This window comes from Euleptes europaea, chromosome 18, assembly GCF_029931775.1.
Source record: "Euleptes europaea isolate rEulEur1 chromosome 18, rEulEur1.hap1, whole genome shotgun sequence".
Classification (NCBI taxonomy): domain Eukaryota; kingdom Metazoa; phylum Chordata; class Lepidosauria; order Squamata; family Sphaerodactylidae; genus Euleptes; species Euleptes europaea.
Window position 1 is genome coordinate 38,856,952 of NC_079329.1, and position 15,714 is coordinate 38,872,665.

At 49.1% G+C, this 15,714-nt stretch overlaps 1 protein-coding gene across 1 annotated transcript in view; it reads right to left on the reverse strand.

Moving 5' to 3' along the window:
* Window positions 1-15,714, reverse strand: part of FMNL1 (formin like 1) — a 91,876-nt gene that overhangs the window by 12,679 nt on the left and 63,483 nt on the right. Inside the window, 9 exon segments of the mRNA XM_056863320.1 lie at window positions 2,641-2,875; window positions 4,592-4,794; window positions 4,903-5,027; window positions 6,174-6,494; window positions 7,012-7,264; window positions 9,132-9,257; window positions 9,547-9,696; window positions 11,285-11,395; window positions 12,438-12,512. Of these exon segments, the coding sequence (XP_056719298.1) occupies window positions 2,641-2,875; window positions 4,592-4,794; window positions 4,903-5,027; window positions 6,174-6,494; window positions 7,012-7,264; window positions 9,132-9,257; window positions 9,547-9,696; window positions 11,285-11,395; window positions 12,438-12,512 (1,599 nt within the window).

Here is a 15,714-nt window from a genome sequence, read left to right on the forward strand (position 1 = left end):
GGGAGAAGGTCTCAGGTCCAAGACCATCTAGAGGTCAACACCAACACTTTGGCCCTGGATGGCCCCGGTTAGCCTAATCTCGACAGATCTCAGAAGCTACGCAGGATTGACCTTGGTTACTACTTGGATTGGAGGTCAGTATTTGGATGGAAGGCCACCAAGGGAGTCCAGGGTTGCTACCCAGAGGCAGGCAATGGCAAACCACCTCAGATCTTGGAAGCTAAGCAGGATCAGCCCTAGTTAGTACTTGGATGGGAGACCGCTGAGGAAGTCCAGGGTTGCTTCCCAGAGGCAGGCAATGGAAACCACCTCTGTTTGCCTCTTGCCTTAAAAACCCTACTGGGTTGCTATAAGTTGGCTGCAACTTGACAGCACTTTCTACCAACACTTTGAATTATGCCTGAGAACAAGTAGGGTCATCAACCTCCAGGTGTCTCCTGGAAGTCTCCTGGAATAACAACCGATCTCCAGACTAGACAGGTCAGTTCCCCTGGAGGAGACAGCAGCTTTGGAGAGTGGAGATCCCTATGGGAGCTCCTCCCCACTGAGCTCCCCACCCCCACTCCAAACTCTGCCTTCCTCAGGCACGGCCTTATTTTTCTCCTATTCCAAAGCATCATGATTTCAGTCAACAGCTCTCTTAAGAGCTATTAATATTCCTAGATCAATAGTAGGAACTCCTAAAATTTCTCCATTAGCTTCAGCTAATAAAGTGAGATCTGACTCATGAAAACTTAAGCTGGAATAACTTTCATTTGTCTTTAAGGTGCCACTGGATTTCTGTTTTGTGCTGTAGTGACTGAGTGACACGGCCACCTCTCCAGAGTTAATCTTCCTAGCTGTACCACAGATGATCGTGCAAAGGTCCTGTGCACAGGCAAACCGCCAGCCCCTTTGGAATGCATTCTCCTGCTTCTAAACATGCTCTTGAAGGGTCCTGCTGCCTCCTGGAGGCAGAACTGCAGACAGGGTGAGCCTGGAGACGCACCTGCCCTCAGCATGGGCCGGCTCTCGGCACTTCGGCTCAGTCTGTGGCTCACAGCCACGGCCCCACATGTGGGAATCATGGTGGCGGTTCCAGCACGACCTTGGGGATTCTCACCTGTTTTGAGGGTGTCCCAGGGGCCCGGTGAGTGGTGTGGTTTTATTTAAACTGCAATTCGATTTTGCGTACTTAATTTTATCAAGCTGCTTTGAGTCTCCCATAAATAAACAGTCGTAACTAATTTCCACACTCAGGGCACACTTGCAGTTCTACACACCTTCAAATGTTCGCCCTACTCAGATAGAATACTTATACTCTGAAGCTGTTGTCTAAAAACTCCCCACTGGCTGTTGCTTCCCATTATAACGTGTGCCTGATTTTCACCTTTCTTCACCAGATATGTTTCATTTATTTTATTTAGCACATTTTTATCCTGCCTTTCCTCTTAGGAATTCAAAGTAGTATACAGTGTCCTCTCCTCCTTCATTTCATCTTCACAGCAACCCTGTGAGGTTGGCTAGTCAGAGAGAGTGGCATTGGCACAAGATCACCTAGCGAGCAGAGAGCCAGCAGGGTGTAGTTGTTAAGAACGGTGGACTCTAATCTGGAGAACTGGGTTTGATTTCCCACTCTTCCACATGAGCAGGGGACTCTAATCTGGAGAACTGGGTTCAATCCCCACTCCTCCACATGAAGCCTGCTGGGTGACCTTGAGCTAGTCACAGTTCTCTCTGAACTCTCTCAGCCCCACCTATCTCACAAGGTGTCTGTTGGGAGAGGAAGAGAAAGTTGGCATATAAAAAACCAACTCTTCTTTTTCTTCTTCTTCAGAGTGTAGATTCGAACCCAGGTCACTCAGATCTTAGCCTGACACCCTAATCATGCCAGCTCTCTGTTTATTGGGTAAGGCTGCAAGCATACGGCCAAAGAGAAGCTGCAAGAGCGGCATTCTGTCCGGCCTCCTGCCCCCGCTAAGCCTTTGAACAAACTGAGAAACAGGCTTTTTGTCTACTCTGTTGCAAACCGTACAGTTATTCCTTACTGAAACTAAAGTATTGCATGTTAGGCTAGAATTGTTGTTTTTAAATCACCAGTGAATTGCATTTTGAATGTTTTTATTGAATTGTATTTTATAATATTTTAACGGTTGTTAGCCACCCTGAGCCCAGCTTTGGCCTTTTAGAAGCTCAAAAATAAATAAATAAATAAATAAATATGTCAAGGGTCTATATATTATTTGTTATGTGATGCCCATTTTGTTGGAATAGGCAATGTCTGGTGTACAGAGAAGAAGACCCTGCAGGGGGAAGCAAGAGAGCAACTGGAGAGGATTGCGAGGTCAGCACCCTCTCTCCTGGTTAAGGGCCATTCCTTGTCTGTCTCCAGATTGCTGCTTGTAGGGCAGTACCCTCCTTCATCTCAGAAGTTCCACACTTTGTCTCTCTCTCTCAGCTAGTGATGCAGTTAGGACACTACGTCTGTCCTCTTCACTATCAAGTGTGTTTGTTCCTGAATAAAGCTTTATCTACACATTAACCAGGTTGTGCACCTTTGCTGTGTTAATTACTCTGCCAACACATCTGCACACCTGTCCAGGTTGTACCGAACAGAGGTGGCTCCATCACCCCCTGGAGCTACCCATCTCTGTCACTTACCGGCATGAGGAGTTGCACGGTGTCTCCGAAGTTGCCCAAGAAGGTCATGATGCTCATGCGTTCCGCCAGGCGGGGGATCTTGCTGAACTTGATCATGAACAGGTCCTCATCCGACAGCTCCTCCAGGGGCCGCTGCTCCTTCTCGTACTTGCGGATCATGCTCAGTTCGTATTCCATGGGGATGAAGCGCATCAGCAGCTCCAGGAAGTCAAGGCTCAGGGACTGGAGGTCGTAGCTGCAGAGGAAAGAAAACAGGCTGCCTGGAGACGCTCGTTTCTGAACCAACGTTCTGGACCAACGACGGCCAGGAGGAAGGAAAGGCCCAAAGGTGCTGCCAGGGCCCCCGGATCTTGCCTTCCTCCTAGGTGGTGGAGGCGCAGGGCAAGGAGAACAGGCAGTGAGTGAGAGGCTTCACTGCCAGCCACCACAGGTCGGGACGGTGTCCCTGCGGTGCTGGCAACGCTGCTGGAGCCGGCCTGGGGCTCAAGCGACAACGAGGCAGGGCTCAAGGGTGCCAAGGAGTGCAAAACACACTTGCGCCCTTACCCTGTGCCACCACCTTCCGCGCACTGTGGTGCCTGAGCAGCCCTTTGTGTCACTTGGGAGAGGAAGCCCCTCTGCCTGAGGAAGTGCTTCCTGCAACTAAAGCCCTGGCCTAGCGGGCTCCAGCGGTGACACGGAACTGACACACACCTGTCCCCCCATTCCACAAAGAGGAAACCAAAGGCAGCCTTTAATTTCCAGGAAGAGAACTGCTGGGGGTTCGAGCCTGCCTGGAAGTACGGCAGTTTGCACTGGAAGGCAAGACGGTCTGATTCATATTTCAACAGAAACGTGTCAAGTGATGGAGCTAGGTGGGAAGTAGGGCCACGATTCCCTTGTGATTGGCAGCTGTTTGTGGCTCAACTTGAACCTGGTTCTTCAAGTCTGTAATGTATGGGGAGAGGCCTCTACTCAAGACCCTGGGGACCTGGGAGTAACTGACTAGATGGACTCAGTGTAAGACAGTTCCACGTGCCCAGAGATCAGGGAGATACGGAGCCTCTGAAAACTGCCTGTGCGGCAATCCTCTTCAGACAACATATTCAGGAAGAAAACAACATGCAGAAGAACAGGAATAAGTGCCCTGAACCAGCCTACATGTGATCGCTCGAATGTGAGCATGACGCCTATCCATGATACACATGGAGACCCCATCCCCGTGATTGGCAACATTAGAAAAAGGGCTGTGTTCATGTTCCAATGATCATATCAGGCAGGGCCCAATGTGCTTGGTCCTAGTCCCATTCTACCCCTGAAGCATTTGGGTATTTTATTTTTACTCCATTTTTTTTTTGCAGACTGTATTCTCCCGAGATGCCTTCCTTGGGGAGGGCTAGTGCTGGCATGAAGCGCTCACTCTAGGCTGAGCTGAACACCCCAAATCAAGAATGAGCCTATCCTGGTTGCTGGATACTTTTAGAGGTTGCTTCTCATGAAGGCACTGGGTTTATGAAAGCTGAGGCAGTTCTTGACATTGTTCACTATACACAGTCCAGAGTGTGGCATTCTCAACCTTCCACTCTGGTTTCATTGCATTGTTTGTATAGAAATACTGTCCTTATTTCCACTGTTGTCCTTATTGGCTTATTATAATTGCATACTCCCATCTCAAGTTTCAGTAAGAAAAGCAGACTATAAATAAATCTGGTTTCATTTCCTTTTCAATGCCCTGGACAGCCAGGAAGGCTTAGAGAGCACTGGATTGTCCCGTTTCTCAGCAGGCTGCTGTGGGTTCTCAGCCTGCCCATCTGATTCACTGGGCACCTCCCTAACCTCTTGCAGGTCAGCTCAACCCTTGGCTTTTCAGCCTTTCAGCCAGGGACAGAGTTCTGTTTTCTCCACCTGTCGTCTGCCCTCTTCTACTCGTGCTGCTGGAAAACTGAGTTGAGGGAGAAAATCTGCCACTCACGTCTGGATGGCCTTGCAGATCCCGTCCATGGTAAGACCTCCCTTGCGGAGCGTGATGGCCAAGTTCTTGGCCCGGTTGCACTCGATCAGGGTCACTTTGCTGGGGGCCTTTTGGGATGTCTTTGCCTTCAAGCTGCTGAGCTCCAGACCAGGGCCTTGAGCCTTGGTTTTGAACTGTTCCTCAAAGTCATTCATGTCCAGCTCCTGCATTGAGAAGAAGGTGAACACTGTAACAGTGTGTGATGGATGAGCGGGAAAAGATATTGGGAAAAGGGGAGGGTAGAACTCAGGATGGAGCTGGGGAGTCCCTACCTGAAGGACCTTCTCATCATTGAGATCATTGAAGACTGTCCCGTTGATCTGGTTCGGCTTCAGAGCCACCCAGTTGAAGGTGGGCATGCGGAACTTGGTCTGTATTGGCTTCTTTATTTTGACAGCTTCAAGGGAAACGAAGGAAGGGTTGTGAGAGTTTGTTCATAGTAAAATATCTTAGTGAATTCCCCTCCTCCCCCAATCCCAGTCTTCTCTTTGACCAGGGCCCTTCAACAGATTTTGGTGCAGACGGAAGGAGAGATCCACAGCTGAGATCAATCGAATGAAGCATCTGGCGGGAGCTTAGCAACAGCAAAGGCCAACGCCAGCCCTTCAAGGCCCTCAAATATCTGGAGCCAGTACAGCCCACATGGCACATAATGGCTGAATGTGGACTGGACTGATCGGGATTCCATGTCCCACTTAGCCATGAATGCCACTGGGGGATGGAGGGCAGGTCACGCTCGCTCCACCTGGCCAACTCACAGGGCTGTTCTGAGAATAAAATGAGATAATCCGCCCCCTGTCATATGTGCCACCACGAGGAAGCGCAGAGTGCAGACACCCAACTCTCCCTATTCCAGATTTATAATCGGGAATGAAGCAGGGCCAATCCGAGGTATTTTGATGCCCCGGGCCATGACCCCCCACCTCCTGGGCCCATGCTGTGCCTGACACATGGCTGGTGGCAGCGCAAGTCCAGGAGAGGAAGCCGCCCTCCCCTCGGCTGGGAATGAGCTGGGTCCGTGCAACACATCAGCTCCCTCCTTTGCATGCTGCCCCAAGCAGAGAACCAGCCCTGGGTGCAGGCCAGAAATCCCCAAGAATCCCTTGATTTGGAGATCCACAGACTGGAGGGACTGGAGGGATTTCGACGGTCATTTTCTGCTTAGGCTTATTTTCATAATGGTTGCTAAGAACTTGGACAACAGTTTGTGAACTGGAGGTGGGGGAGGGATATCAGAAAGCAGCTGGGAGACAATCAGTGAATATTGGGGGACTTCGTGTGGGGCTGGACTGCCCCTTCCCCACTTCCAAAGCGGCTCCTGTCCCCATGTCTGACCTCAGCAACCATCTTCCTTCTGCTTGTTCCCACCACCCCAGTCAATGCCCCCAAACTCAATACTGGAACTGGGGAAATTGAAACAAATGTGCAAAATGACACAAACTTCAGCAATGCGTGCAATAAAGATAAGCGGGCATCATTTACCTAAAAGGAAGTTTTTTTTCATAGTACTGAATTCTGTTCCCTCATCATAAATTCAACTCACCTGAACTAACTGCAGGTACGTTTGCCCCTCCAGACACTGGGAGGGGCGGAGGAGGTGGAGGAGCGGAGCTGTCTGCCGGAAGGAGGGGTGGTGGTGGTGGTGGTGGAGGAGGGGGCATAGTTCCCACGACAGGAAGTGGAGGAGCAGGTGGAGGTTCAACAGCCCCAGGAAGGGGTGGGGCTGGTGGGGGAGGAGGCTGGACATCCGCTGGAGCACCAGGAAGAACCACGATGCTGGTATCTTTGGCGAAAGGCAAGGGTGGGGGTGGGGGAATTTCTGGAGCTGCAGCTGGAACCGGGGACGTGGACGGGGAAGGAAAATCTGGAAAGGAAAGCGAGAGAAAATGACGGCTGCCTCCTCAACCAGTTCAATGGAAGCTGGTATTCTCAACAGAGAAAGAAGAAGAGCAAAGCAAATTCATAAGTCTTTTACAAAGGAAAACAAGTGGTTCTGTTTTGTATACCGAAGTAATTTCTGCATGGAGGGTACAGTTTTCTCCGCAAATGTCCCTAGACTGAAAAATCATCAGAGCGCTCACAACTCTGGCTGGGCTGTACCATTTCACAATACAGGAAACGGGCTCCATATTAGAATGCTTCTATCTCTATCTGTATATAAAAGAGTCTCTCTACATTGTTAGAGGGCAAGTCCAAGTCATCTCCTGATTCTTCTGAGTGTATACTGAGTTATTTTTACGCAAGGAAGCGTTCAAAAATGTGATTCCCTCACTTGCTCCTTAAAGTGGTGGAGGCCAGCAAGAAGTGGCAGAGCCCAGCAAGAGAGGTAAGACCACATTGCTGCCACATGAGAGACGGACACAGAAGCCACGGGAGGATACCTGTGCTGGTTGATGAAGGTGCGTCAATAGTGATTGACGAGACAGTTGTGGTCTCCACCGTGACGGGGATGACCTCGATGCTAACAATGATGTCCCCATCTGGTCCACGCAGGATGCGGATCAGCCCTTTGTCCTCAAGCTCCTCCAGCCTACGCTGTAAGGCCGGGTGCTGCGGGGGCTCTGCGGGCTGCTGCAATTGGAACAACGAAGGGCTCCGCGAACTGTTTGGTTTGCCAACTGGCTCCTTCTTGTTCTGCGAAGGACAGTTATGATTAAAAGCATAAGATCTGGGGTGTAGTACCTAAGTCGATTTGAGTAGATTCTGGTCTCTGAGCTCAATTCAGGCTAGAAATCGTATTCTTCTATGTTTAAAAGTAAAGTCTGAGATTCTCCAGATTCAGACAAGTGCCCCTTGGATTTTATGCCGTGCCCCTAGCTAAACATCGCACTGTTTCTAAGCCCTGCCGCAGGTTCCTGTCCAGCACACATTCACTGGAAGTTCCCTGCTGAAATTTACAATTCTCAGATGCACAGGGGCCTGATTTGGATCAGGACCATGGTCCCCGGGGAGAGGGGGTTTCTGCCTCCCACCATGCCATATTCCTAACCTGAAACAGCCCCGGGGAGCTGGTATTTGCACATAGGGGAAATACACAGGTACTGGCAGCTACACCCAAGAATCCTCAATTGGGCAAACAGTGGCTCCTGTTTCACATCAGGAAAACAGTATAACGAGGAAAGGCTTAAACCCCCTCTTCCCACCCTCCTAATCCCCTGTGCATCTGGGAGTTAAGTTTCAACACAGAACTCCCAGCACTCATTTGGAGCTTGTGCATGAGAAGAGCTTCTCTGGGGGCAGTACTCTGTGAGCAGGGCTGCTTTTAAAGCACATTTTTGTACATACAGTGGTTATGTGATTGTCACTTGCATGTATTCTCCTTGTGTGTGTGTGTGCACACATGTGCTTTGTTGCTCAGAGTCATGTTCCAGGACATTTAAGAAGTCTACAGAGATGACTAAATGACTAAACTAAGGCTATTAAGAACATAGGAACTTAAGAAAAGCCCTGCTGGATCAGACTAAGGGTCATTAAGTCCAACAGTCTGGAGAGAGAGGACAGGGAGAAGTTTTTCTCCCTCTCCCATAATACTAGAACGCGAGGTCATCAGTTGAAGCTGGAGGGTGACAGATTCATAACAGATAAAAGGAAGTATTTTTTCACACAACGCATAGTTAAATTGTGGAACTCCCTGCCCCAGGATGTGGTGATGGCTGCCAGCTTGGGGGGCTTTAAGAGGGGAGTGGACATATTCATGGAGGAAAGGGGTGATTTTCTTTTATGTTACAATGCTACATGGGTTCAGGCTTGGGGCCTACTATGTCTTGTTATAAAACTATAAATGGTTGAGACAGCAAACAGCCCTTTTACAATTTACATCCTAAGAAATTGTGTGGCGTTTATGCAGGGCTGTTTTCCTTGCAGTCACCCCCGCCAATTGCTTTGGGGTTCCTTTTGATTATGCAGGGCCTTTCCTGACTGCCAGAGGTCGCCTCGTGCTCCCTGGGCATTTCTGCATGTTTTGCTTGTGTTTTCCGGATGCTGGTTTAGTCGGGGAGGGTGTGTCAAAAGCCCGATAAATAAATAAATAAATGCATAACCAAAATGAAGCCCCAAAGCAGTCAGCGGGGGGTGACCACGGAGAAACAGCCCTGCATAAATGGCCACTGTTATCTTTTTGGCACCAAGTTAGAACTTTTGTTACACATCCATTAATTTGATTGCCGATTTGTTTTTATCGCCTCTTATAATTTTTTCTGCTTGCTTCAACAGATTTTAATTGCATTTTGCTGTTTCCTTTTAATATTTTAATCCACCCTGAAGGCTAGACAGGAGAGAAGGTATGATAAAACTGCTTAAAATATATACATAAAGACATTCCTATGTATTAAAACCTGTGTTTGTGTGGGCTTCCCAGAAACATTTAGCTAGCCAGTACTTGAAATAGGATGCTGTACCCGATGGCCCCACTCAGGCCAGATCCAGCAGGGATCTTCTCACTCTATTTTGGGATCCATCCCACCCACAATCCTCCAGGGTCCAGCGTCCTCAGTCATCGCACCTGCTCGTCCTCTGCCAGCCGCACCCTCAGGGTCTCCAGCTCATGCCGTGCCTGGCACAGATGCTTTTCCAGCTCCGCAATCTTGGCCATGGACTCGTTCTCTGCCTCCTGGAGTTTGTCTGTAAGCTGTGAAGAGAAGCACAGTGCTGAGAGTGAACCACGAGAAGGGCTGGGATGTAAAAGGGCAACAAAATAATCCAAAGGAGGCCAGGGGGCAAGAGGGAGCAGCTCCCCCTGCCCAAACGATTCCTGGACATGGTGGGCTTTGTGTATGGGGGCTGCAGGGATGGGACCTGGAAGCGTTGGAGTCTTTCTCCGTCTTGGGACCTTCCCCAACCATCAAGCCACCTCTGCAACACCCCTCCTGACCTTCACTTCAGTCTCCCAAGGCAGACTGCCCTGCCAGTTCCCTCACCTGCCCCACTTCCTCTTGCAAGTCCTCCACGTGCTCAAGGACAGCGTTCTTGGTCTCTGTGTCTTCCAGCAGAGCGCTCACATCAAAGATATTGTCCAGGTAGGCTTGGATCTGCACCTGAAGCTTATCACTCTCTGTATAGCGCAGCTTCTGCGGAGTCAGAATGGGGGAAGAGCTCAACGTTAAAAGCAGGACCAAAGTGACCTTCTTTTGGCTTTGGATGTCATGAATGTTGAGATGCACATGCCAAGATCTGTGGCTACCCAACCATCTGTTTGGCTACTGGCATGTACCTCTGGGGGCAATGCCCCCCAAACACCTAGGAAATTGGTTGATCAAAATATTTTCCAGCACTGAAACAGATGCATAAATAACAAAGGGATGTTTGTAATCATTTACCTATCACATTTGAAACACCGTTTTTTCTTAACAGGCTTGGGAGAAACGTATGTGGGGATTTTGTCCTCACAACCGCCTTACAAAGGCAGTCAAGCTGAGACACAATGACAGGCCCAAGGGCCGCAGATGAGCTGCACGGCTGTGCAGGGATTGGAACCTGCATTTGAAGCGTGCAGATCTTACAGCCTGCAGCAAATGCCATCACTCAGATATACATCACACAGGCCCTTGAATTCTTTGCTATCCCACGGTCAGTGGTAGTAGGCATGGGGGTGGGGGGAAGGAGAGGGGCACACCCCTTATTGTTTCTGCAGATTTACCAGGAGGAAAGCATCTCCCAAATCCTGTACACCTGAGCTGCCTTCTACCAAGTCCGATCCTTGGTCTATCAAGGTCAGTCTGGTCTACTGTGACTGGCAGTGGCTCTCCAGGGTCTCAGGGTCTTTCACATCACCCACTCCCTGATATTTCCCTTTTTTTTTAATAGTAAATGTCGGGGATTGGACCTGGCACCTTGGGCATGCAAAGCCAATGCTCTACCACTGATACCTGTGTGCTGTTGGTGGTTGCCAAATGCATGGAATTATTTGAGGACCTCGCTCTTATTTATTTACTTACTACATTTCTATCCTGCTTCCATCATGAAATTCAGGGTGGCACCCACAGGGCTCTCAGGAGGCCCCCAGCTAATTACCCGACTCGACTTTGCTTTGCCAGGCAGCTGCATCCTGTGCCCTCCGACCACACCCTGGGACCATGCCCCAGCCCTTCCTGCTATTATTATTGTCTTTGGACATGTTGACCCGATGATACTCAAGATGAAAAAGAATTCTCATGAAATTCCATGTCAATCGATATCACCATTAAGCCAGTTAAAGGACATGCTACAGAAATCGCCGCCCCCCCCCCCCCAGTTTAAAAGACAGTTATGGATGTACCAAATCTCGCCCACACGTGTGCACCCCACAGATGGAAAGCGCCTCTCAGAAACATAAGGATGAAAGGAGAAGAAGAAGAGTTGGTTTTTATATGCCGACTTTCTCTACCACTTAAGGGAAAATCAAACCAGCTTTTAATCATCTTCCCCTCCCCACAACAGACACCAAGGGGGGGATGTGGGGTTGAGAGAGTGTGAGTAGCCCAAGGTCACCCAGCTGGCTTCAGGTGTAGGAGTGGGGAAACCAACCCAGTTTACCAGATCAGAGTCCACTGCTCCAAACCACTGCTCTTAACCACTATACCATGTTGTAGAAATGAAGAATCATTTGATAGCTAACATCAGCTGAATATGGATCCATCCACCTCCCACATGTGAAGGAGCCAGGAGCCTCCTTCTCACCTCTAGGTATTCATCCAGCCCCAGCTGCGTGAACTCATACTGCAAGAAGACACGGAAGTTCATGTTCTCCACCGAATGCACCACAATATTGATGAACTGCATGCAAGCCACCTGGAGAAAGGGCAGAAGAAACAGGACATGGGGATTTCACCACCTCCTGTTCCAGGTTTTTTTGGCCTGGCTTTTGATGCTTAGGGGCCACCATGGCAGAGACTGGGTTCGAAAGCAAAAGAAAAACAGGGCTAATCTAGCAACGTGCCAGCAAACCAAAAAAGGAAGAAAGGTGACAGGTGACAGCTTTATTGTCTTGTAAAGCCCCTACGCGTTTCACTGTACAAGCCTCGTTTCACTGTACAAGCCTCCTTTAGAAACTCTAATCCCCCTGACGAGGCTTGTACAGAGAACCGCGTAGGGGCTTTACAAGACAATAAAGCTGTCACCTGTCGCCTTTCTTCCTTTTTTGGTTTGCAGAGATGGATTTCTACAGGATTTCATTCCATGAAATTTGTTGACTGGTCTTCACTCGCCCCTTTGCCTGCAATTGTTTCATACAAATTTGAGGACAACAAAGCTGACAGGTTTAAGTGTTTAGCTAAAAAACAACTTGTACTAAAGAAGGCAGAAGCCAAAACAGTTGATGGAAGACTCTTAAGCATCTCAGTCTTGTCATTCACTTACTGACATGAATTATAATTTAGTGCCTGAACGCATCCTTCCAGGATCCTGAACCTACTTCTTTGTAGTGCTGTTCAGTTGGCTTTCAAAATCTGTGTTTTATTGAACATTCGTGAAGTGGCCCCTGTACCCGAGTCAGACCCTTGGTCCATCAAGGTCAGCACTGTCTACTGTGACCGGCAGTGGCTCTCCAGGGTCTCAGGCAGGGGTCTTTCAAATCTCTGAAGACGTGATCCTTTTAAACTGGAGATGCCGGAGGTTGAACCTGGGACTTACAGCATACAAAGCAGATACTCTACCACAAAGGAACAGCCCATTTCTGGTACTGTATCTATTTTTGTGCTGGTCTTTGACCGTAATAAACAATTCGGTGCTTCAGTGGCTCCGCAATGTTCATGCACATGTACAGCGGTGCATTAGAAAATTCCCAGTGATGGTGGGAGCATGAAGCCAAGCCCTTCTCCACCCCTTATGTTACCATGAAATCTATGTTGCTGTCTTCATTTCGGAAATATTCCATCAGCTTCTCAAAGTGGTTCTTTTCACCACAGACCTGTAGGGAGAGAAAGAGAAAGCACCAGTTTCATTAGGCACTGAGGACCTAGGCTGACACCACTAACTTGGAACCACTTGTGCAACACCAGAAGTCTCAAACTGGGGATGCCAGACCCAAGAATTTTACTCTCTGCACTATCGCAACTGCTGGCCTTTGGTCTTCCATGCCTACACAACAGCACTGCAGAGGGAGGTATTGCCACACAGCAGGAGTCAGCTGACATGTTGGGCCAATGGGATCCCAGCTAGAAAGGCTTTGACTCCAAGGAACTCATGGCTAAAAAAAAACCCTGTCCGGGCTACTTCCCATCTGCTTAGCTGCCCTTCTCACAGGTTTCCCAGGTGGCTTTCCCAGCTACTTGCCAGTTCACCTGCCTGCCAAACTCATCGGAACTGTTTCCCTTCCTCCAGACTTCAAGTCCCAGCACTGCCTTGAAAAATGGCGATGGGTTCCTCAAGGGAACTGTGTGTGTGTGTGTGTGTGTGTGTGTGTGTGTGTGTGTGTGTGTGTGCCATCAATTCATAGCTGACTTATGCCGACTTCGTAGAGTTTTCAAGGCAAGAGGCGTTTGGAGGTGGTTTGCCATTGCCTGCCACCACGTGGGCTCAGAGAGTTCTCAGAGAACTGTGACTGGCCCAAGGTCACCCAGCAGGTTTCGTGTGGAGGAGCGGGGAATTGAACCCGATTCCTAAGATTAGAGTCCACCACTAAGAATTTTAAGCAATCCCTTCCCCATAAACCCCAGGATCCTTTGGCTGTTGGGCCAGTTTCTGATGTGTGATGTTCACCTGCCTTTTGATGAAAGCACCATTTATTCGCGTAAGTAAGAAGACAGCAAAGTAGACCCTTCTCAGGTGCCTTCCATGGTTCTGGGCCCCATGCAAGGGCTGGTCGTCCAGCCAAGCACCCTAGCGATTGCGGGGGTGGGGAGTACAGTCAGGGGGACAAGGAGGCCAGTTACCTGCCATCAGGGGCACAGGAGGTGACTGGAGTCACCTGTCACTGTGGGTGCCTGGGTTGGACCTAGAGGGCAGCAGTGCAGGCCCCGGAGGTCATGGATATGCCCCGCTTGGGGTGACAAAATAGCTTGGACCAGTTCTGGAAGCTCCAGTCCACAGCCAGGGTTTGGGTGAAAAAGTGAAACTGAAAAAGTGAAACTACAGCCCAATTTCAATTTAGAGATGGGTCTCTTCTGCTTTCCATCCCACATTAATAGCAGGACCAAAAAAGCACGCATCATACCCCTAATTTCGAGATGTATTTGTTTTATCATGCTTTTATCTCCTCCTCCTTCCAAGGAGAAGTAGTTGTGTTATCTTCACTACAACCCTGTGTGGTAGGTTAGGCCAAGAGACCCAAGGTCATCCAGCGAGCTTCCTAGCCGAATGGCGGTTAGACACCTGGCTGCCCTGGTTCAAGTCCAGTATCCAGGATATCTATTTTGCCAATAATAATTGGAGTTAATGTCTGTAGACTACAAAGACTCTCTGGTGCTTGGTTTTGAAAGGGAAACCAGACAAGATGAAAGAAAAACAGAGAGGCACCCTAACGTTTGAAAGGGGGAGGGGAGAGAAGCCAGGAAAAAACAGGATGGATGTGAACAAATGCAGTTAGAGGCATTTAAACTCAGTTCACATTAGCAACACTGTTCCTTGACTACGCAAAGTCGAACGTTGGGATTATTTTTTGTTGGTGTTTCGCTTTGGCAAAACATGGAAGTGTACACACTACGGGCATGCCTGTTTGTATGGTATTACACAGCACTGCATACTAAAGTCCCCCTGCCAGCTTGAGACGTCACCCGTTACCACTCAGATTACCACCCCTGCTGCCAGCCAGAGGTTCCGCCTATGACATTTGATCTAAAAGAGACAGCTGGATTGGAAGGGGAGGGGGGAGAGGAATGGGCAGCTTCCCCAGGAGACGGCCGCCTCTACTTTGGCCGGCTCCCACCTGTGATTCACTCAGAGCCCTGCATGGAGATGAATGTTTCACCCAAGATAAGATGATACCCTTAGAAGAATTTGCTGCTAGCACAAGGCCACTGCGTGCAAGGTGCAAACAAGCAGCAGACAAAGAAGCAAAAAAGGAATAAACTTGCTAAATAGTTTGCATCAGTGCAGATGTTCTCTGCTCCAAAGAAGTATCATAGAGTTGGAAGGGGCCATTTAGTCCAACCCCCTGCTCAATGCAGGATCAGCCTAGAGCATCCCTGACAAATGCTTGTCCAGTCTCTGCTTAAAGACTGCCAGTGAGGGGGAGCTCACCACCTCCCTAGGTAGCGGATTCCACTGCTGAACAACTCTTACTGTAAAAATGTTTTCCTAATATCCAACCAGTACCTTTCTGCCCACAATTTAAACCCATTATTGAGAGTCCTGTCCTCTGCTGCCAACAGGAATGGCTCCCTGCCCTCCTCTAAGTGACAGCCCTTCAAATAAAGAGAGCAATCATGTCCCCCCCCCCTCAACCTCCTCTTCTCCAGGCTGAACATTCCCAACTCCCTCAGCCTTTCCTCACAGGGCTTGGTCTCCAGGCCCCTGATCATCCTCAGTGCTCTCCTCAGCAGCCCACTCCATTCTGTCCACATCCTTTTTGAAGTGGGGCCTCCAGAACTGCACACAGTACTCCAGGTGCAGCCTGACCAATGCAATGTACAGCAGAACTATGACATCTTGCGATTTGGATGTTATGCCTCTGTTGATGCACCCCAAGATCGCATTAGCTTTTTTTGTCGCTGCATCACACTGGCTGCTCATATTTAACTTTGCTACATTTTATACTTGTGGCTTCTATAAGGGATAGTAATGTAGTCTATTGCACTGTTTACTGTACGTGTCACCTTCCTCTATATTGCCATGTCCTCTACCTTTGTCCTCTTTCCTCATTAAAGGAAATTAAAGGCCAGTTAGCCTAATGTCTGTCCCAGGCAAATTAGTAGAAACTGTAATTATTAGGTACACAGAGGCCAGTTTGACTGCTAAAGTGTGTAGGACAGGGAAGAGCTGGGGTGCTGTGCCCCTTTGAGAACCGAGGCGTTGGGGCGGGTGTACTCGCAGCCTTGGCTGTGTTGTGGCCTCAATTCCCAAGTGTAAAATGGGGGTGAGAATAGCCTTCCTCACAGAGTGCAGTAGGCAAGAACAAATACAAAGCTAGCAAACCAATCTGCAAAATGATAAGTCCTAGATGTTGCAAGAAA